Raw genomic sequence first — 24,368 nt, 5'->3', positions numbered from 1 at the left:
AGAACAGTAACAAACAATAGATTTACAACTATTTTACAGTGATCCTATATATTATACAATAACAAATTTTATATGTTTTTAAAAAATACCTAACCTCAGAAAATGCTGATTTTTCAACCTCAAAAGGTCAAACAAAATTGTATATGTGTATAATTTATTGAATTTTTGAGACTCCGATACAGTACGTTACTCGCATAAAACAGACTATCCCCATCTACTGAGCTGGCCACACATCTACACATTTATCACCCCATCCATCATTTCATCGTGTCATATTCTATTACCATGAAGTTATGACCCTAGACATAATATATTTAATAGTTATAGTCAATAAATCTGCTATGGCAGCACAAAAGCCCGTATTTATTTGATCTGAGATTATTCACCCTCACTAAAACATTTCCTATTACCTTATATGGTGTAAAAGTGGCGTACAGGTTAACCGTTATTGGCTAATGTCCATGCCAATCATTGTAGATCCACGCGCATGCGCACTCGAACCATGACAATTGTTGATAATCAACTGGAGTTATTTTTTGCTTTAGAGTAAATAATTTCAAGCCAGGCCCTTCCCCTGCGGGGGGCTCTCGGACCATACCACACCGAAAATAAGATACCGACGTGTATGAAGGGCTAATGGAAAACCCAAGGGATATGGTAAGAAAGAGTTTGTTTGAGCCCGCTTCCTTGATTTAGCGCAGTTAGCGGCTAGCAGTGTTAGCCATCCTCTTTGTTTTGGTTGTCAGAAACAGATCCTGCTAGTCACACAAACTACAGCATTTACCTCATTCAAATCACTCGTAATACTTTCTATGCTATGTAACCGTTCATTCAAACCAACTGTCTCACTAAATGGTGCAAAAACAACTGATTATGTATGTGTTTTATGCAGCTGAAATATACCCGCAGGCCCATGATTGTGTCTATGTTTGTGTTTATGGTCGTGAATCAAAACATAGTTAGTAGACAGTATTTATGGGGATTATAAACGCGTTTAGGTCGTTTCCATGAAACGTTCTGTTTATGCAGGTTTTGAGGCACAGCATATGCGGATGTTTGTGTTGTGTTGGCTTGTGAAATGACATACATTTTACTTAAAGGTGGGTTATGTGGATATTAAATGTATAGATTTTGGTGAAATTGTATTTTAGCAAATGGAAATGGCATGCTTTTAGATGAAGAAGTGGTCTGAAATTATGCTTTTTGAATTCAGGTCACAGTGCTATGGAAAAATCCTTGTCTGATGCACCAGCCTAGCAGTTCAATATTGAAAAGAAAAAGACAAAAACATGAAAATACAGTAAATATCATTGCAAATATAAAATGACTCTTTTGCTCTAGCTATCTCCTTTCTTGAAATGCCCTGTGGGGATATTGGGTGTTGATGATATTGCCCCTTTGTACATGGTTTTTGCTTTTTTGTGACCCCTGAGAACCTTCAATTTTATTAATGTGATTTGCTCTGCTTCCTAATTCCCTGCTCATTAAAGCGTTGATGAACTAGTATAAAGATTATGGTTATCACTGACTGTAATGTTAATCGCACTGTATTATGTCAAAGGTAATTATTTATTTAACTATTATGGCTGTATAAGTGAGCTTTAATCCTTGTCTTTCTTTGCCCTTTCTTTAATTTGACTATTGCTCTTCTCTATTTTCTCCACATTTTCCCCCTCTTCTCACCTTGTCGCATGTAGGCTGAGCACACTCCCCGCTCAGAGCGAAAGAGAAGAGATTCGTTCGGGATGTTTGACGGATATGACAGTTGCAGTGAAGACAGCAGTAGCAGCTCCAGCTCAGAGGACAGTGAGGATGAAGTCCCCAGCATCCCCGCCAGCCTGCCTATCATCAAAAACAACGGCCAGGTCTACACCTATCCTGATGGAAAAGCTGGAATGGGTTAGTCATGTCTATGAAAAATTGTACCCCCTAACTAACAAAAATCATTTTATGGTTTGCTTTTCGTACAGGATGTGTTAAATAGTGTGAGTATATGATTGATGATTATTTTATTTTTTCATGCAGCAACCTGTGAGATGTGTGGTATGGTTGGTGTACGAGATGCTTTCTACTCTAAAACAAAGAGATTCTGCAGTGTATCCTGCTCCAGAAGCTATTCCTCCAATTCTAAAAAGGCCAGTATACTGGCAAGACTTCAGGTAACTACTCATGGACTTAAGAAGCACTTCAAATCAAAAGACTACCTCTGTTGTTGTTGTTGTTTTTTCTATTTCCATTGCTTTGACATATTGTATTTTATTCTTCTTGTGTCCTATCAAGGGTAAACCACCAACAAAAAAGGCAAAAGTCTTACAGAAACAGCCATTAATGGCAAAGTTGGCAGCTTACGCACAGTATCAAGCAAATCAACAGAACCAAGCTAAATCAAAATCAGGTGAATGGCTACTTGACTAAGTTTAAAGTTTCACTGTGTAATTGTCTGCCTAACTGATTTAAAAAAATCACGGTCATTATATTTAACCACAACTTTTTGTTCTTTTTGCTGTTTTTCTCATGAAGTGGTTCCTGTTGAAGGCTTTGACTGGGGCCGGTACATTTGTAGCAATAATCTAGTTGGGGCACCAGTCAGCTGTTTCAAACATGTGAGTACAGGCTGAGAATTATTATCATAATTGTTTTTCTTATAATCTTTTGGCTTATATGTATGTTTTATGAATACTCTGCGTGTGACTTGATAACTCTCCAGGTGCCCATGGGCACGTGCTGGGGTGATATAGCTGATGGGGTGAGGGTGGAAGTCCTCAATTCTGACACAAACCTCTCCACAAAAGTTTACTGGGTAGCAGGGATTGTCAAACTGGCAGGTAATGTTGTAGTTTAACAACTGTCAAGTTCTTTTTGCTTGTACAGTGTTTGATGTATTGAAATTAACTTATTTATTTTCTTAACTTCTCAGGTTTTAAAGCTCTTCTGCGCTATGAGGGTTTTGATAATGACTCAAGCAGAGACTTCTGGTGTAATCTGTGTATCCCAGAAGTCCACCCTGTTGGATGGTGTGCCTCTAGTGGAAAGCCACTGGTGCCTCCTAAATGTATGTAAAACATTAAGCTATTCAAAACTGTAATTGGCAGGTTTTTTTGCTGTTAAAATAGTGTAAACTTGCCATTGCTGAATAGGAGTAATTATAAATTTTAAATATATTTTCAACTTCATAGCCATCCAGCATAAGTATTCTAACTGGAAACCGTTTCTTGTGAAACGACTCACTGGAGCCAAAACTCTTCCGCCGGATTTTGCCACAAAGGTAAGATGCTGTATCCCAGCAGTGACCATAAAGCAGTACTTCAGTAGAGAGACTCTGGAAAAACCTGTAGAGCAAGATCTTCCTGCTATGATGAGAAAGTACACCAGGAAATAGTTCCTCACAAAACGGATTAACATGGGGTAAAGGTGTCAGACGGTCTTACTGTAAAAAGAAGCAGACCTCTTTTGACATTGAGATAAGAGTCAAATGTAGAGCATATCTACTTTTTGTCATCTTTGTGAAAAGTTTTTTTTTTCTTCTATTGTTCGCCTTTTTGCAAGTAGCACTCATAATTAATTTTATTTGGACACATGCAGGTATAATGAATCTTCTTTACAATGTCTTGATTTGAAAAAAAGGACGCATTAAATTGATCAAAAAGCGACAAAGACATTTATAGTGTTACAAAAGATTTCTGTTTCAAATAAATTCTGTTCTTTTGAAAGTAAAATTGTATCACGGTTTCTGCAAAAATATTAGGCAGCACAACTGTTTTTAACATTGATGATGATAAGAAATGTTTCTTGAGCAGCAAATCCGCATATTAGAATGATTTCTGAAAGATGCTGAAAATTCAGCTTTGCCATCATATTTAAATTTACATTTTCAAATGTATTAAAAATAAAGCAGTTATTTTAAATTGTAACCGTATTTCGCTAAAGTACTGTTTTTACTGTATTTTTTATCAAAATAATGCAGCCTTGGTGAGCATAAGAGACTTCTTTCAAAAACATTTCAAAAAAATCTTACGAACCCCAACTTTTGAACGGTAGTGCACAAGTCTCATTTAAACTGTTTGTTTAAATGTTTAACTTGAAGGTTCACGAGAACATGCAGTACGCGTTTAAGAAACTGATGCGTGTGGAAGTTGTGGATAAGACCCACCTGTGTCGGACTCGCGTGGCCTTGGTGGAACAGGTGATTGGCGGGCGTCTGCGTCTGGTGTATGAAGAGAGCCAGGACGGCACTGACGACTTCTGGTGTCACATGTTCAGCCCTCTCATCCACTCCATTGGCTGGTCACGAAGCATTGGACATCGTTTCAAAAGATCTGGTCAGTGTGGGAGTCTGAATGGTTTTAGAACTTGTCAAAGTTGATTCAGCAAACATAACATTTGATGACCTTGTTGTGGCTTATGGATCTAAATGTCTCTAATGTTGCCTTCTGCAGAGGTGATGAAGAAAATGGAGGGTCAGATGGATGCTCCCCCGCAATTGTTTCTTAAGGTACATTTTTATTCCACTGTGTGTTGGCAGGCGCCTGCTTCTACCTGCTCATGCGTGTCATCTTTCAAACCCACAGGTTAGGGATGTGGACCAGAGCGGGGAGTGGTTTAAAGACGGAATGAAGTTGGAGGCAATAGACCCTCTAAATCTCTCTGCTATATGTGTTGCTACTGTAAGAAAGGTAAAGTTTTGTCTGCTTGACTTAGATGTTGAGTTGTACAACTACAGTGTTATGATTTTTTTTTTTTTTTTTGTCCAAGTACATTAAAAATGTTTGAAATAGTGATTTTTAATTTGTAATTCAGAGTTGGTGTCATTGGTAGATATATGTTTAATGGAAATGATGAAATGCAGGTATTTATAACTGATCATGTAACCTTCTCTCAGGTGTTGGCAGACGGGTACCTAATGATCGGGATTGATGGTTCAGAGGCTGCTGATGGGTCAGACTGGTTCTGCTACCACTCAACCTCTCCCTCCATCTTCCCAGTCGGCTTCTGTGAAATCAACAACATTGAGCTCACACCCCCAAGAGGTGCGTTTCCTCTGTCTTTCTGCAGCGTGATCTTATGTGACATCATCACTGAATGAATCTGAAACTGCTCCACAGGGTACACCAAACTCCCGTTTAAATGGTTTGACTACCTCAGAGAAACAAGTTCAATTGCAGCCCCTGTGAAGCTCTTTAACAAAGTAAGTTTTCATGCATAGACTGTGAGATAAACATTTTGTTTTTCAAATTATGCATTGTGTTTTGTCTTGAATTATGCATTGTGGTGCATGCCATTGAGTCGTCTGCTCTCTCTTTCCTTCAGGATGTACCAAATCACGGCTTCCGTACAGGGATGAAGCTGGAGGCAGTGGACCTGATGGAGCCACGTCTGGTGTGTGTCGCCACAGTGACCAGGATCGTACACAGACTCCTGCGCATTCATTTTGACGGCTGGGAGGATGAGTACGATCAGTGGGTGGACTGTGAGTCTCCAGATCTCTACCCCGTAGGCTGGTGCCAACTGACTGGCTATCAGCTGCAGCCGCCCGCCGCACAGAGTGAGTGAACACTACAGAAGATTCTGATTGTTGAAAGTTGAAATGGTTTCTTAGCAACACTCTATTCTCATATTAATAGTGTTTTTTATTATTCTTCTTATTATTATTATATAGAACTGTTCCTTCTACACTTTTTTTAAAATTGCCTTTTGAATTTTTCTTAATCTTTTTTTTTTTTTTTTTTTAGTTTTACACAGCCATTTTCTACTCCTCTGACCCCTAGATTTATACTTTATTGTTGATGCAAATTACCCATGTATGATTGACTGACCTCTGTATAGCGGCATTGTCTACTCAGTATTCAGGAACTTTCACCTTCACCTGATGTGAACTTTGACATGGCCATTATGTTTAAAGGAGAACTCCGGTCAATTTTAACATTGAGCTCATTTTTTTGTGAATTTGGAGTGCTGTCAATACAGAGAACAACGACAAAAATCGGTGTTGCCTACACCGTGTTATCCTCTTTTTAAAATTTGCACCCTGTTGACTTCAATGGGGCAAGTTTTAAACCTGCTTTTAGCCTCTTAACATCCTTGATGTGTCATTACAAGTGCCCAGCCATTGTGAGTGATTCCTTCAGAGTCAACACGCGGTGAATCTGACTGCAGTAGATGTGAAAGATATGGATAAAAATGATAAAATTTCAGCCAGCGCTCATACCTGTATTTACATCCTGTTTTCGGCTGAAGTCCGATTGTCGAGTTCACGCGCATAGGTTTAGTACGTACGATCATGCGCCCGAACTCGGCACCTGAACTCGGAACTTTTACCTGACAGCACTCCAAATTTACAAAAAAATGAGCTCAATGTTAAAATTGACCGGAGTTCTCCTTTAAGAGTTGTATGTAATAATTACTGTTATGCGATTACTAATAATTACTGCTTTTCCAAATGTTTCTTCCATCTATTTAACAGATACAACCAATCAAGTGTCCTTTAATAGAGCACATAAAGGATAACATTAGTCACATGACTTGTGTACTATGCAAGTAATAAATAAGAATAGGCTAATCATTTTAATTATAACAACCATTTATTATATAATATGAAATAATTATCACAATATAATCATATCTGGTAATTTTTTTTTATAAATGCTAAATATGAATCATATGGCACTCTCTGAATGAGCACTTTTTGTAGATTTATGCTGTGTCTGCATTTTTTTAATTCAGAGCAAATAAAAATCTGCTGCTTGATCATTTTTCGTCTATGTATAATGTATTTGTATGAAGTTTTAATGATTGGCTGCATAGAATAACAGCTTGTCCCTTTCGTCCTCAGCCACAAGAGAAGCACCTCCAAATGTCTCAAAACAGAAAAAAAAGACAGCACAGTATAAAGGACAAAAGAAAAGTGAGTCCAATCTTTCCACTCTCTCTCTCTCTCTCTCTCTCTCTCTCTCTCTCTCTCTCTCTCTCTCTCTCTCTCTCTCTCTCTCTCTCTCACCGAACACTGATTTTGGGTGCAAAATTGGTCCAGGAGATGTTTCCACTGGTTTTTCTCTGGCTTGGATCTGGTCTGGTTCTGCTTAATAGTCAGTGGCAGTTGTCATGATTCAGTGGGGTCATGGATAATTACAGACAACTGTAGCTATCAGTGGCACACTCCCTCGGGGTGAGAGAATGAGCAAATGTTTAGGAGAGGTCAGGTTTGCAGTCATGATGTTGGGTTCCACATTGCCTTTTCTCAGGGCTTCAGTTTCACAATCACCCTTCTGTCTTGTAGAAATCAAATTAAGTTTCAGAATCAGATCTGAGTTGAAACTTGGGCTCAGCTGGAGGATGGCCTGCAGTGTTGTGGAGTTGAGCTCGGTAGCCTGGGTAACACTAACCCAGTAACTTCGGTAACCACAGTCTGGCTTGGTGTTTAGAGAGGAAGATTCCAGTTGGGAGGAGGCCGATCGGTTTGGGTGGGCCTCTGAGGAGGAGGAGCTTCTCGGGTGATGAAGAGCAGACTCCGCCCCATTACCTGTCCCACTTCTCTGGGTCCGGGCGACCTCCCACCTCAGGTGTAGAGCATGATCGCTCTCTCAACTCAGGTAACTCAATTCTCCATCACTCAGGGAGAGGGCGCCACTGAGCTCATTCCTGTAGAACTTTTCAGGTTGGCCTTCATGAAGAGTTGCACATCATCAGGTGTGTGCGTATTATGTGCCGCATACACCATTAACAACAGTTGCATGATAAAAAAGGGTAGTTTTACGTTTGACTCTGAAGAAGTGTGTGCGTGGTCAGTTTCATCCCACACCTGACTCATTGTTTTATTTACCTAAGGATGGTGTGAATTAATAGCTTTTGGATTTTTGAAAGAAATAGCTCACCAAAAATTTTAATTTTGTTTTTTACTCACCCTCATGTTGTATGAATTTATATGGAGTGCAAAAGGAGACTTTTTTTTTTCCATTTAACACAATAAAATGGGACTTGGGGTGTATTCCAGAAAGCAGGTTATGTGCAGGTTACATACCCGGGTATGTTTAAGGGCAAGTAAGCGGATAACCTCAACTTTCAGTTCCAAAAACGGAGGTAATTTTCAGGGTAAGTAGGTATAGCAACCTACTCTCTGCTGTTCCAGAGTTAGTTTACTTCAGAGGTGTTCAACGCATGCATGCTCTATTGATGAGGCTCCAGTGGGCATGACAGATTGCGCATAATATTATATATATATATATATGTGTGTGTGTGTGTATATATGCGCTATTAAAACAAGATAATGTTAATTTTATTATAATATATAGCTATATATATTAAAATACATCACATCTCACACATTGTTGATCTGCATTCAGACGTTTTTTTTTTTTCATTTTTGTAACCGGATATTTTCTATGCTATAATGTATTTCTATAATAAAAGATATAAATTCTATGAAATATCTTACCTTTCAAGCAATGTGGAAGCAAAATGACGAAACAAAATAAATTTAGACAGCCATGTTATATTTGCAAGCGCAGACTGTATTTAGTTTAATCAGTCTTTCTTTTTACTATATAATTAGCATCAAACAAATGATATAGTTCTTATTTACAGTGATTAAAGATTATTAAGCGAAAAGATTGAAAAATGATTGCACAACCGAACCACAATAATTAGGTGGTGATATGCACTATGTATATAAATCAGCATTTAACAAAAGAAGAAGAAAAGTAGTATGGCTCGCTTTTTCTTAGTGTCCGTTTCCATGGTGACTTCTGCTCTGTTGAGAATGTCTGGTGTGTTAACCATGAACATACTCTGAGTTGGATGAATTTACTCCCGGATGCGTTTTTGGAACCAGACCTGGAGTAAGCAAGGTTTGGTTTAATCAACCAAGAGTTCAGGGTATGTTTGAGGGTAAGGTAACCTTGCTTTCTGGAATACACCCCTGTCTGTCAAGAATCTAAATGACCATTTAAAAAAAGCTCCATTAAATTAAAGTGATCGTAAGAGTAGTTCAGTCTTTTTTATTTATTCCTAAGAACATTAATATTAATATGGTTACAGAATTGTCACCAGATATGTATGCCATCAATCCCGGAAACAAAATGCCTTAATTTTTCCTCTATTTTTTTATTTTATTTTTTTTACAGAAATCAATAATAACATGGGGAGCTAATTCTCTTAAAGGGACTATTTTGCAGCCCATTTACTGTTCAATATTAGTCTGATCGTATGGGTTTGATATATACGGCCCACTTTATTTCAATTTAAAATAATAATTATTTTATCTATGTCTTTAATGAAAAAGTCTTTCCATCACCTCATATTTTATATATATATATATATATATATATAAAACTTTTTTTTTTTCTATCCATTCTTTAATTATAGTTGGCTCCGGCTTTAACTATATTCTACATTTTCTAAGTCTTATAAAGCCATTTGTGAGGAACAGACCAATAGCTTAGTTAATTAAAAATGAATTATGCCAAATGTCCTCGAATAGTGTATAATAATAATTTTAAGAGCTACAGGGGAGGATTTTAAGTGAATAGTAGAATTTAGTCTGCTAAAGTCAGTAGAAGGAAAAAAAATCTGCTTTTGTGTTCCATGGAAAAAAGAGAGTCGTACGGGATGACACGAGAGTAAGTTTAATTTTTGAGTGATCTGTCCCTTTAAACATTGCAGGTAAGTTTTTATTAGCCTACTAAAATACCTAAACCTTGTGTATCGCTGCCTGGTTGATTTCATTATGTGAATGCTGCAACATGCTTCAGATTCTGGCAACTAAAATTGAAAAAGTTTGGTTATTGCAGTTGAGGAGTGTAGTGTTACTTCTCCTATCCACCCTCTTCATTATATCCGAGTGTAAAGTACTAGTCCTCAGGTGTCCTTCACAGCCAAATTTTCCATCTTTGCCGTTGCATTGAGTTGTCTTCTCCCACTAGTGTTACATTTTATGAACTGTCATTCTTGTGTCTCGTTTTTGTTTTCCAGAGGCCTCGCTGCAGTTAAAAGAAGAGACTCCCGAGATCGACGAGTTCACCTTCTCGCAGGGCATCTCAGACCAGGAGAGCAACGGCTCAGGCAGTTACTACATCAGACAGGAGCCCTGAGCAGCATCAGCCATCACAGAGGCTCACCTCACTGCCAAAAGCACTGGAAAAATCCCACTCTGAGCGATGCACACGAGGCCTGGAAGAAGACACAGTGACTTTCCCTCACACCAGGTCTCTCTCTTTTAGTTATTTTGTTCCTTTTCAGGTTTGAAAAGCTTGAAGAAAGGACTTCTCAGTCATTGATCCTAGAGAGAAGATTGTGTATAAATGGTGGATTTTGTTTGAAATGGGGATACTGTTGTTCGTCCTGATGTTTTGTTTAAACAGTTTGCCCAATGGACTTTTTCTCCTCAGTGTTCATTGTACTTGAAGTTTTCTTCCCTTTTTTTCTGTCTTATTCTCCCCTTTTGGTGAAAAAAAAAAAAAAAATCAGTTTTTTTGGGAGGGTAAGATTTCAGTACCTTGTGTGTTTCTTGCGCTGTTTCGTTTGTTTTGGGTGGGTGTGCATTTGGTAAGAGTAGTAAAAATCTATATTGAGACAGTATATTCATATATGTATGACATTCATATTAAACACACATATATAAATATTTAAACGTATACATATAGTAGTGGATTGAGGGATGATGGTATTGAAATCAAACCTTACTGGTATGAAGAGTAGACTAATGGAAAACACTCACAATTTGCACTACAGGGATAAAAAGTGGTGTATTGGCCTGTAAACCGATGGTAAAAACCTGCAGCTTTATTGTATTATGTGATTTTAGCAAACTTAATTCTAGAGGTGGGATGTGCTCAAGTCAAAGTGAAGATTATGATATGCAAAAAAAAAGTTATTATTCTACATTTGACGCCAATGTTTATGGTTATGTTTTTGATTTCGTTTTCAAGAGCCATTTTTATATACTGGCGGTCGAAGTATTTTGTGAGCCGTAGAATAAAACATAAGCAATCACTGCTACCTGAACACTACCTTAATGTCATCTTTGATGTTGACGGCACAACAGAGGAATCTTCTGGAAGACTGAACAATACAGCACCAGCTCGTTTGTTTACCAGCCTCTCTGCTCGTACATCAGCAAGAAAGCGCATCACATCCCATGCATTTTCCTTAACTCACAGCATTCATTCCAGAAGAAAAACATATTTACTACTACCTCTAACAGAAAGTGTACATTTTGAAATACACAGGATGAGGATTCATGTGGTTCTTCAGCCTTGCTAAGGTTGCAATAGGGTAGTTTTCATGCTCCATTTGAAAGGGTATATTCATTATATTTTATGCAAAAGGCAAATATCCACACTTGGCTTATTTCACTTTAAAAGTCTACACATCATTTATATTTGTATCATAGCATGTTATTGACAGAGTTCTTGAAATGGAAAAGAATGTTGTGCAATAATGTCTGTGTTGTTTTATGATGTCTTACTCTGAATACAAAAATTACAGCTCATAAATATATAGGCTAGAGACGTTCTATAGACTTAAAACGAAATGTTCTTACAATATATTGCAAAACTGTGACAATTTTCTAAGAGCTAGACTTGAGCTTTCCCTGTTATAGATCATTCTGAGTGTAAATAACCTTTATAACATCCTATAAAATACATTCGTATAGTGGTTTATCTTAGTATAACTATAAGCTCTATTCAATACCAGTAAGGTTGTTGGTGAACTCTCAGGAAATGTATCTCATTGACTTCTGCTTTATTTGAAGGTTTGTGGCTAAACGCTTCTAAGACCATCCGATTCGACTTACGAAACCGCCGTTTTTGTTTTTTTTTCCAATATTTGAAGCTCCTGAAAAATGTGACCATGTCATTGTTTTTCTCTGGTTCATCTTTGCTTGCATTCGTCAAATGCTGACTAAATTTTGTAAATGGTCACCCACACGTTGTAGTTAGATCCATGTTAAATTATGGTTCACTGTATAAAGATCCAATGTATTTTTTTAACAGCTGTTGCTTTTCTCTCTTTTCTTTCTTCATGGGTTTTAGCAGGTGTTTGTACTGAATCATTATGGATTGATTTATTTTTGATTTTTTGTTGTCATTTTTTGGGGGGTTTCTTCAGTAGCTGTTGTGTTGTATGCATGTTTAGTTTTACAAATGTAAGGCACTGTCAGAAACGTCAAACTGGGACTTTGGCCACATTTTATATTAGCTGCAGCAAATCACATCAATGTTGTCATGTTCATACATATTTCAATGCTTATATTTTTTTCTCTTCTAATGAATGTTACATTTATTTCCAATGTCATTTTTTTCCCCCTCATAAACCTCATCCACAGCATCAGGATTTAGGTACACACTGGTAATGATCACGCATGTCAACTAAATTACATTTTCTTTTTTTAATAATTATTCTAACTCCACAATTTCAATTGTTTTTGCAATTAAAATATGACTGTTGAGGCAAATTTCGCTGCTACCCTCAAATGAATTTAAATCCAAACGCACAACTTCACCTTTAAGTAAACACTCTCGTCAGCAGAATTGATGCCTTATCCTCTGTGTTGTGTTTTTCCACATACGTAAAGCTATTCAGTCAAAAATAGAGAAGCAGAATACAATATATAAAGAAAAATATGTTGTCCAGTAGAGTGATTATCAGTGCATGCAGCAATGTGAGAATCTTATGAGGGCCAGTGTTGTTCTGGTCTCGATACTAACACGGGTTTTTGTGACGTTCCCTCTGTCCTCAGTAATCACATCATGGTGCTATATATATATATATTTGATAACTCATTCATTAGGTCTATTAAAGGAGAATTAAGTCTGTAATTATAATTTGGAGTGCTGGCAATTATAACTTCAGATCTGTATTTTGGATACAATAGCCGAAATCCTTTGTTATAACGATGAAAAAAGAAAAAAAGAACTAACGTTGACCCTCATAGTACATAGGGATGAGGGTGGTGGGTTTGTAACTTTTTTTGATAGAGTCTGTATTTGGTCTTTGCTTTATTTCTAATGATGATGATGTGTGCTGTGATATAGGGTTTGATAGCTTATGTATATAGTTTAATTGTGGGGGGAAAGCTTTTGTTGGTCAAATTTTATGTTAATTTGTTTACAAGCATTTCGAACTGTTTCCGCATGGCTGTGAAAATGTATCTGTTGAATTTGAAAAAAAAGAAGAAATTTTTACACTGAATTAAAAAGGATACTAAACATTTATCTGTTCAATTATTTTGGTGCTTGGTACTTGGGTATGGGTAGTGATAATTCACCTAAAAATTATAATATTCTTTCTTTATTTAATTACCATTGTTGTTCCAAACCCATAAGTCTTCTATTCATATTTGGAACACAAATTAAGATTTTTTAATATTCTCTCATAATTTTTATCCATCTATTGAAAGTCCATTAAACCAAAAATTTCCAAGTTCAAAAAATTGAAGACAGCAGTTTCAGACCAGAAGTTGCTTCTGTACTAATAAAATGAGGAACAGTTCTGTTTTTAACAGCAGGGTGCTGCAATACTAGTTCTGCAAGTAATACTAGCTATATACCATGCAACACTATTAAACAGCATATAAATACATTAATAGCAGACCGCCTGGTTATGATTCAAGCCAGCAGTTTCAGGCCGAAAGTTGGTTCTGTAGGCCTAATTATAAAATGAAGAACCGTAGGCCTACTGTTTTTCTAGCCGCTCGCCCTTCTCAAGTAAAGGATTTGGATGCTCTGCAGGCCAGCCATTTCAGACCGGAAGTTTGTTCTGCAGAACCATACGTGACAGAACCATTTGTTTCAGGACAACAGCGTCAGTCCAGAAACAACTTCCGGTCTGAAATTGCTGACCTAAACCTAGCACCAGGCCAGCAGTCTCAGACTGGAAATTACGGTGGACATTTTAACGATCATCAGCGTATGTACTAACTTCTTAATTTTATTTCACAATAACAATATATCTCAATATAGTTATTTTTGTTTTTTAAATCTTTGTTCTTAAAAACAAAAGTTTTGTTAAAACGGTTATCAATAACAAAGATGCAGGTACAAATACAATATAAGAAGGATACAAATTATTAAAACAGTGCTTTAATTTTTTTCAGGTACAGACTATTTAAGAGTAGAATTCAAGTAAGAACTACTACAGAAATTGAATAATCAAATGTAAAAATAAAACACTGCATAGTCTTCACTGTATGAATTAAATATACATTTATCCTTATTAAAGCTACTAAAGTTATTCAGTCGAGTAATGAGTGATTTTTATTTATTAATTCTTTTATATAAATACAGTCATAACAGACAGGACATTTTTAATAATGTTCATTATAAAATCTTGTTTTTGGTCTAGAACAAAGAGACTTACATTGTTCTTTAACAGTTATTTAAAGCAGGTACATTTCAATATTTTAATTAAAACGTAAAAGTCATATGGAGTGAATCGAGCATTTGCGGAGGAAATAAAATACAGTGGAAGATTTACAAGTAAAATTACACCACAGATTTTGTGCTTAAAACATCCATTACTCATTACCATGTGCTGTTTAAAAAGCATCGTACATCTACTAAACAAGCACTTTAAATAAAACCTTTAATGAGAAGGTTTATCAGCCAACATTATCAACTAACATATCAATCATTCAGTCAAACAGTATCATTTCAGTGGTTAAATGGGTCCCATACCAAAAACAGCTCACATTTACAAAATTAAAAGGCTGTAGTTTCTACACTTCATTATGAATTGATCATAACCCCAAAATGAAAACTTGATGGATTGCTGCTGCTCTAAAAGTGACTTCCCATCTCTGTTAAGACTAGTCCTAAAAGAAACTCATACTCAACTATACAGCGCTCTTGAAGGGCCATCAATACTGCATCAAAGCAAGAAAATATACCAATATGTTTCAGATATCATTTAAGCTTTCTTCTTTTAAAAACATTATATTCTAGACTGTACATTATACAGTAATGTTAAATCGTATATTTCGTCTTATATCAGTGATATAGAGGTAAATCAAGTCAACAAAAGTTTATCAGACATTAAAAATCAACAGATTCAGAAATCACACAGGCAAAATAACACTGGTTTAAAAACATACGAGTGAAAGGGTTTCTAATTGTGTGCAAGTGTATTGAAAGACCGAGAAAAGGAGCAGAGAGGCATGATGGGACGGACAATTATAGAGGGGGGTGGAATTAAGAAAAACAGTTAAAAAAAACGGGTAAGAGGGGAGGCACAAAGGAGGCTCAGAGGTTGCTGAAGAGCTCGTTTCTTTTGCTCCATTCCATCTGCGGGGCTCTCTTGTTGGAGCGTTTCTTGTGAGCTAGTTCCTTGGCCTGTTGCAGAGACATGTTCAGAGATAGTCCTGCGCCATCGCTTGAAGCCTTCTCTTTTGGCTTCTCCTGCAAAGGTATAATTGTGAAAAATCTACATTCTAGACCTTTGCGGTCTCCATATACTCAAGAATGTGTGTATGTGTGTGTGTGTGTGTGTGGACACAAACCTCTGGTGCTGAGGTGCTGGCTGGAGCTGCAGAAGTGGAGGTGTTGGAGGAGGTGCTAGAGGTCGACAGACTCATAGCTACTTTAGGCTTTTCCTCCTGGGTTGCTTTTCCATTCACCTGCAACAAAGGAAATATAAGACATTAATATAAACATTACATTCAAACACAATTAAAGAAATAATTCACCGTTCCAAACCTGTGTGCATTTCATTTTTTTCTGCTGAACACAAAAGAAGATCTTTTGAACAAACCGTCTTGGTTCCTATTGATTTCCACTCCATTTTTGTGTCAGTTGGAACCTAAACTGATAAGGTACCAATATTCTTCCAAATATCTTTGCCTTTGCCACAAAAGAAAGTTTGGAACAACATGAGGCTGAGTAAATGAAGACAGAATTCATTTTTAATGCACTCTCTCTCACAAAGTGCAGTACCAAAAACAAACCCCAAGATGGACCTTGAGCTTTGTTCAGTTCACAAACTGACTATGGGCCTGTCCCAATACCTACACTTGTGGCCACTTGAAAGCTATGCCAGGTCTGATAAATGTCAAAGCTTAAATCCACACTCTATCTCTAACACAGCTTCAAAGCGGTATATGAAGCCAAGCGTGTCCCATCATGTTCAGGAACTTATGTACACAAGATGCCAAAGAAAACTACAGCATTAAACATAATGATTAAAATGAATAAAATAAATGAACATTACATATAAATTTGTAGTAAAACATTAAGTGTAGATGAGTGCATGTATTTTATAAAAGAATTATTTTGTATGTATGTGTGATCCATCAGGTAATCAAAAGTTCTACACACACTTGTGGTCTTTCACGCCAACTTGAACACTTGGGCCAAACACAGGAAATACGTCATGTAAGTAGACAAGTGGTCAAGTCCACTCCAAACACCGCAAGTGTGGGTATTAGAACAGGCTCTGAGTTCAGTAGGAAAGTTTCGTTACATCTGTAAGTGGGGTCAATTAAGAGATTAGCAACTGAAAAATGTTACAAAATAATAGATCCTCAATTCAGGTCTCCATACCATGGTTGCTATACCATCACAAACAACTCTGAACCTGATGTAATGCAAATGAAATAATTCATTTCAACAGAACATAGTCAGACTAACCTGAACAAAGATTTGAAATTCCTATCAATTTCAAGTTGTTTGTGATGGTTAAGAGATCAATTCTAAAGAGACTGAACCACATTCTAACCAACAAAATATTTCAGAGCCGAGACATTTTAAAATTCAATGATCGCTTCACTGGTTCCATTACTATTGGAATTTATAAATATTGTATTATAAATCAAGCAGGTTTCAGAAACTTTAAATCCAAAACATAGCCAGCATCAGTCAGTACAGAATAAAACAAGCTTGAAAACAGCAAGAGTTTGTCGCACTAAATTTGTTTTATTTGTATGTTGTCAATATTACATGATGCATAAAACAAATCTGGTCCTTGCAGTGAGTTTTTTTGGTATGTAACCTTACAAAATTTACAAAGAAGCAAGTACTACGTACACTACTGTTCAAAAGTTTGGGATATATATATATATCCCAAACTTTTGAACAGTAGTGTACGTAGTACTTGCTTCTTTGTAAATTTTGTAAGGTTACATACCAAAAAATATATATATATATTATTTTTGTAGCATTTTATTTTACATACTCAAGATAAGTAAACATACTTAGTTTACATACTTAGTTTAGTTTACTTAGCTTAGTTTACATACTTACATAAATAAGTAAATACTGTACTTATTATAGTATTTACAATAAATAGGTACTAACCCTGAACCTACACCTAAACCTAACCTTAACCCATGTAGTTACCTTATATTACCTAGTACTTTCTTAGGTACGTACACTATAGACATAAGTGTAATACTGTAAAATAAAGTGCAACCATGATATTTTATGTTTTTAAAAGAAGTCTTATAAAATCACCAAGGTTGCAATTATTTGATAAAAAATACAGTAAAAACTGTAATATTGTGAAATTATTATATTGTTTTCTGTGTTAATATATAAAAAAAATAAAAATAATAATGTATGTATTCTGTGATGGCAAAGCTGTTCTTTGAGAGAATGATCCAGAATGCTGGCCATGGCTGGGAACTTTTTTTTTAAATGCTGGCGGGGAAAGAGTTAATCATTTTGTGGAAACCGAATAGATTCATTTGAAACATATACATGTCTCTACTGTCACTTTTGATCAATTTAAATCTTTGCTGAATAAAAGCATTCATTTATTTAAAAAGTATGCCTATATCAAGTAGGTTTCAGCATCGGTGTTGTTTATCGGTCAGCAAAGACCAGCATGAAAGCAAGGATTTTGTTGCACTGCATCAGAAAATTGAAATTAGCTTGTTTTGTTTATACGTTGAAAAAAAAAAAAAAGTCCTTGCCATAAGCTTTTCTGGTATGTAACATTTCAAATATTTCATAGGAGATAGTATGATGTAATTAAGGAATTTTACAAACATTTTTTTCACTTAGTCATCTTAACAGTCTCCTTGTCTCCTTCTGACGTCAGAACAACTGATATAAACCACATGATGATCCACAAATCTCAAAAGTAATGATGGATTTACAAGACTCAAACTCTCTGCTATCTACAGCTGTGCAAGAGCCAGAGAAACATCAGAGGGTGAAAGAGTATCTGAGAAACGCCAGCGGTACCAGGCTTACAGCTTGATAAAGTTAAACGCTTCTGTGTTGTGTGAAGAAAAAGAGCAAAAACTCTCCCGCACACCCTTAAGATGTTTTATCTACCAGCAGATACCTGGACAAAGAGCTTCCATTATCTCGGAGGAAGTGGCGATTATCTGCTCCAGGTTATCATTCTCTCACAGATAGTCTAATCTAGCAGTGGGAAAAGTGATAGAGGAGAGCTGGTAGAGAGAAACCAGGACACTGCATTAAAAGTGTCCTGAAATCTGGTTATCAGACACCACAGATTTACCCTCGTCCTAATACTGCCCGTCTAATCCCATCACTGACACTCAGACACTATTACACTTCATCAGCCAATAAATGTGATCGAGCAAGTTTAGCAAATGCAAATACCTGAAACGCGTCACACGACCACTTTAGGAGAAATGTAAAGGGTCACACGCGTGTTTTCTTGACACAAATGAAGATTGGTGGTCTTAATACATGTAATCTTTGAAACTCTTGCTCACCTGATCTACTGCATCACGACTGAGAACAGGCTCTGGGAGTGCACCTGAGAACAGAGAACGACACATTCATAAGGCCTCCTATAAAAACAAGCCTTTTAAAGCTTTAGAGATCACATATGTCTCACAGTTAGTTCAAATGCAACTTGGGGAAAAAGGTTATGAGATTCATGATTCCTTTAAGTCGACATGAAACGGAAGTTGCGATAGTCTTTTCTTGCCTATTGCGAATGAAACGGCTTTTGGAATGAGAATTATTTTTTTTAGGGCGGGACTGGATTTTGTTCTCGGGAACTGATTGGCTCGTAGGAAGTTGGGCGTTGCTAACTAAGTGGAGGCAGATCTGAATGCCAGTTTGCAGTTGTGGAGGGTTTTTAGTCCCACTGTCCGCCGAGACATGCGTATGTCATGAAGAGAACAGACACCGTTTTGAGAGGGAGATGAGGTTAACGTTTTTGATTAAAGAATGAAAAAAATAATGATGGGCACAGATAAATCCTTTATAAACACTTAAAAAATAAGAATTGTCAATTTTGATTTTAACTAGTGCTCAATTTACACATGGCGGCATCATTAAAAAAAAAAAAAACATAAATCATTAATTATAATGTGAGTGAGGGGTTTTCTTCATGTTATGAATATTCTTATATTTTGATTTGTTTTTGTCAAGCTACATATACAATACAATACATACTTCTTTCAAAAATCTTACAGAGCGTTTGAACGGTAGTTTATATATAAAAACATTTTTTCAATATTTCATTCACTAACTAAATTATTTACTATAATACTTACTATACTTTAATTTACTATACTATATATTGTAAGATTTTGCCATTGTCCTAAGAGTTCAGTTTTAAATTCACAGCACAATGGCTGGACAGTGAGTTTCCTTCTGGGAAAAAGAAACAGGAAACAGGAAAAAAAAAAGCCTTTTAAGAATTGGGAAACATTGCTATTGTGGTTGAAATAATAAAAGATGAATAAAGATCGTGTGTGGGTGCAGCTGTCAACATCCTTTCAGTGAAAATGGGGAAAGTCCATCAGCCCACCTGCGAGCTCATTATAACATTGTAGGGCAAAATCATTTTCTCATAAATCATTCATTTTTTTGCTTACTATTGCACCTGTTGCTCAATCACCTTCATGTTATTCCACCTCATATCTTAGTGGGGTGGCTGGGCTGCCAACAGGAGTCGTTTGCCTGTCTGGCATATTTAGGGTGGGGGTGATTGACTTCCCCCATTTCTCATACTGTTGCCATGGCCCTGATCACCATGACGACATGTTGGCAGTGTGTTATTGACTTTGGCTAATTCTCTACAGACATCAGACAGTGTCACTGCAGGCCTCGAGTTGATGTTTAACCAGCAGTCTGTTACTATGTGAATGTGTGTGCGAACAATCATGTGAAACGTTTGACAAAGTGAACTAAGTTATTCTTGATCAGCAAAACCACACTAAAGGTCAAGGGTGAGATGGAAAGAAACCCACTTTGCACATGCAAAAACATGCCACAGCGGGTTAATTTGTTACGCTGGTACCTGTGAGATGTTTCTCGGTCGGGAGGACCTCACAGCTCATGAAGAAGGCGTCCGTCTCTGGATCCACCACCAGCAGTTTGGTCTCATCTCCTCCTGCTTTAATGGCCGCCACCACTTCTGAATGCTGCAACGTGTGCACTGGAACGCCATTCACCTGCAGAAGCAACCCAACATTATTTCATACATTTTGAAATAGGGAGAGACCTTTAAATGGTAATAAGGAAGAGAACATAACAGGAATGCAGGAAGTCTCCATTCATTCCGACATGTCTGGATATTTTAAATGAACAATATTTTTTCTGGAACATTCAAAGCATGTGGCTGAAGTGGTCAGCACCTGGAGTTCTGTCGTGACCTTCAGGGGACATTGTATTGAAAGCCAATTATAAATAAATAAATAAATAAATAAATAAATAAATATATATATATATATATATATATATATATATAAATAAATAAATATATATATATATATATATATATATATATATATATATATATATATATATATATATATATATATATATATATATATATATATATATACAGAAACATACATATAAATTAAATTATTGTGTTATTCACTTTTCAAATTTGTTTAGTAATCCCTTAGTCAGTTTATCTTTTTGTTATTAATGACATTTCATCATTTAAAAATATAAACTGCATCAAAATAAGTGCAAAATAAGTTATATTATTGTGTTATTTACTTTGTTAATTACACTTTGTTCATTAGTAATTTCTTAGTCAATTTAATTTATTGCTTTAAGGTCATTTATTTTAATGCAACCTTAATTTTAATGTAATAACATTTAAATCTAAACATAAAATTAAATTACATTTAAATGAAATCCTTAGTTACATTAAAACTTAACTATTACATATTTATTATTATTATCATTTAACTTGTAAATAAAACTATTTTAATCTATTTACACTATATTGTTTCTTTATTTGCACTAGTCACATCAACACAGCTGGACTAACTTTGACAATGCAAATGTGAGTTTTTGTCACTCTATACATACTATAATATAGTATATATCAGGAAGACTATACCAGAAGCAAATTACCTTTCTCTGACACTGTGTTTAATTGAAGTACTTATGGGTCAATAGAAAGACTAATCCCATGACCATGACTTGTTCTCAGAGAGGGGGCACCTGGGAAAAGACTGAAGTTCTGTTGGCCTATCTTATAATGCCAGAGGCTAAGGAATCTGCGTGGGAGATTCAGGGCAGGAGTGGGCTCTTAGGAATGCCGATCCCACTCTCCCGTTCTGCAGGCAATTAAAAAACAGCGGACAAACAACAGCCCCCTTATGTGTCCCTTAAACACAGCCCTTTTACACACACACACACACACAACAGAACAGAGGAAGCAAAAAGGAGAATTCATCTCAGTGAGCGTGAGAGGCATACAGGCATAGCATGGCATGTTTTTATCGTCATGTTCAGGTAAAGCCACGTGACTCCACATGATGCCTGACATTTAAATGTCTCAGCTCTCCGGAATCTGAGATGAGACGCGGGAAATGAGAGCGAAACTAAGAACAGGGATCCTTAGAGTGTGAAAACACTCAGAGCTTTCAAGCACGGCCGCTGAATGAAGCCAGCGCTCAAAGAAAAGGGTTCAGTGGCATTCTGAAGGAAATTAGACAAGTCTTTAAACCGAAAAATATTCTCAGTCAGGCCAAAGAGGACCAGATTTGCAGTCAGTGTGAACAACTTTGCCAGTCTTTATACACTGAATGGGCATGATTTCTTCAAATATGTGACATGTGTAAAACTGTGATAAACCACATGCCACAGGCTGAGTAACAAGTTAGCCAAGATTAATTCACCATGACCCTGAGAACATTTACATATTCTGACATATTTTGTCATTTGGTTGGAAAAGACTGATGCATATGACATCATTAATAACTAGCTGCTAATCTGTTATCGGTTCTGTACACAATACACAACCTGAATTTTCCAGCAGTTCACATTAGTAAATAACCAAACTATATAGCCTACGAAATAAGATGAAAAACAAAAAGAAATAAGTATTTTATTTATATTTATTTGTCCCGACTTTACTTTCTCCACATTTACACTAGGTATTAACATTCTTTTTGTGCAATGTGTTTGAAATGGGTCAATGATAAATACAACATAAAAAGGGCCTTTTTCTCCCTTTCAGCCTTTCTTGAACTTTCTTTGGGGTCTTCGGGACCTCTATCTATCACATAGCCGTAATAAGTGGATTGAGGCTGGCCTGATATCAGCAGCGAGGGGGCAGGTGGCTTGATAACCATACGTGACTCTGACCTCTCCTCAGGTGTTCAGTAATCCCAGCACTCCCAGAGAGACAATAATTACACTGGCCACTCCTTCACTGATAGCTAATGAGATTAACGCTCTACAAACAGAGTCCAAACCGCTCAGGCATTTAACGTTAACACTCTGTGCAAGTATAAAATTATATGTGTAAAATAACGCTGTGGCTCTAAGATATAATCTTTGATTGTTCCAATGGCAGCTGTAAACTACATTATATGGTGGGAGAACACTGATTGAGATTATTATCGATGCCAATGCCAATATCTAGAAAGCAGGATGTCTGCTGGCTGATATAATGTCAATACACACATGACACAATTTAATGACAGAAACTGAGATGTACACAATTTCAGAAATGAACTGGACACTTATTTTCTAAAAATTTTATGTGAAAAAAAAAAGAAACAAAAAACTGAAAACAGAAAATGTTAACAATCCATTGACCAGGATTTCAAGGAAAGTCAAAATGGCCCAAAATAATTTATAATATACAGTATGTGTACCCTACCGTTCAAAAGTTGTGGGTCTGTAAGATTTTTTTATGTTTTTGAAATAAGCCTCTTATGCTCATCAAGGTTGCATTTATTTGAGAAAAAACACTGGTAAAGAAGTAATATTGTAAAATATTCCAGTCTTACTGTCTTACTGTCCAGCCTGTTGAAAACAGTTGTGCTGCTTAATATTTTTGTTGAAACCATGATTTTGTTTTTCAGGATTCTTTGATTTATTTGATTCTTAGATTATTTGATTTATTTTATAATTGTATTTATTTGAAATAGAAACATTTTGCAACATTAGAAATGTCTTTACTGTCAATTCAATTTAATGCATCTATTGGTGCGCGAGAGAGACACACTATCTGAACACAAAAGTTGTATTACCTGATTACTACACATTCCTGAAGCGCACACACACACACACACACACAGTTGTTTAAATAGCTACTTAAATAAGGTGTATTATACCTGCACTATTTTATCCTGGGGCTGAAGTCCAGATTTCTCTGCTGGGGAGTCCTCATCCACCGCCCTGATGTACTGGCCAGGTTTCGACTTCTCTGTGTGCAGGTTAAAGCCATATCCGGTGGCACCCTTCTTCATGTGACAGAGACGTGGACGCAGCTCATTCTTTGAATCCTATAAATAGGAAACAAACAAGACAAGAAACTATGAAAAAAACGGATACTCTGCTATGTCACACAAAGCAAAGCGTATATAGAAAATATTTGATGATATCAGTTACATCACATATTACGTTTGTTGTCAATCATGATAAGATCATTTTTACATTCATCTTTCAAATGTAAACTATAGCTAAAGAATGTTGTACAAAGCCGAAGTCAGCAACAATCTGATTCCCTCCACTGCAACCAAACACATTTACAGAAACAATATGGTTCAAATCAATCAAACATTCACCACACAACAAAATACTTCACAAATGCGCATGAGAAAATCATTACGTGCAGAAGAACTTCCCGAAGCAAAGCCATCCACCCTAATCGATACACAATAACTGAACAAACAAGCCACCTGTTTCCTGAAACATTCAAGCTTACTAAAAATTCTGATCAAAGACTTTCTAAATAAAACTACAGAAAATGAAATAATATACACAGAGATTTTTTTAAAAGAGAGAATAACTTTTACCATTTCAAAGCACAGTCAGTACGTCAACATCCCGAGATGAAGCACTGAAAAGTAGAAGTAATGAAACTGACCAGTCATCTATGTACTTCCCTCTTTAGCAAACTAGTATGTGATATATGGCTGAAATTATACAAACAGATAAGACATTCAAACATCTACATGCTGTTCACATGCACAT

General features: G+C 36.3%; 2 protein-coding genes across 3 annotated transcripts in view; one reads left to right on the top strand and one right to left on the bottom strand.

The window, feature by feature from the left end:
- The first annotated feature begins 473 nt into the window (after positions 1-473).
- Positions 474-14,737, top strand: mbtd1 (mbt domain containing 1). 2 transcript variants are annotated; one of them, XM_079851779.1, is made up of 17 exons: positions 474-657; positions 1,698-1,899; positions 2,026-2,159; positions 2,281-2,395; positions 2,521-2,603; positions 2,708-2,825; positions 2,918-3,052; positions 3,177-3,265; positions 4,085-4,319; positions 4,437-4,492; positions 4,569-4,673; positions 4,880-5,027; positions 5,103-5,185; positions 5,308-5,542; positions 6,830-6,901; positions 7,419-7,586; positions 9,964-14,737. In XM_079851779.1, exons 1-17 carry the CDS (start codon positions 637-639, stop codon positions 10,080-10,082), a joined length of 2,118 nt encoding a protein of 705 aa, XP_079707905.1. In that variant the 5' UTR covers positions 474-636; the 3' UTR covers positions 10,083-14,737. The 2 variants fall into 2 exon arrangements, with proteins under 2 accessions (XP_079707905.1, XP_079707906.1); XM_079851780.1 differs by lacking the exon at positions 7,419-7,586.
- LOC307147216 (nuclear prelamin A recognition factor) overlaps positions 12,241-24,368 on the bottom strand; it is a 32,905-nt gene continuing 20,777 nt past the window's right edge. The window contains exons 3-7 of the mRNA XM_079851784.1: positions 23,507-23,677; positions 20,218-20,371; positions 18,677-18,720; positions 15,491-15,607; positions 12,241-15,389 (exon numbers count right to left, since the gene is read on the bottom strand). Of these exons, the coding sequence (XP_079707910.1) occupies positions 15,234-15,389; positions 15,491-15,607; positions 18,677-18,720; positions 20,218-20,371; positions 23,507-23,677 (642 nt within the window). The 3' untranslated portion in view covers positions 12,241-15,233. The remainder of the gene's footprint in view (positions 15,390-15,490; positions 15,608-18,676; positions 18,721-20,217; positions 20,372-23,506; positions 23,678-24,368) is intronic.

This window comes from Squalius cephalus (genome assembly GCF_949319135.1).
Source record: "Squalius cephalus genome assembly, chromosome: 19".
Classification (NCBI taxonomy): domain Eukaryota; kingdom Metazoa; phylum Chordata; class Actinopteri; order Cypriniformes; family Leuciscidae; genus Squalius; species Squalius cephalus.
This window is presented reverse-complemented; position numbering and strand designations above follow the sequence as displayed.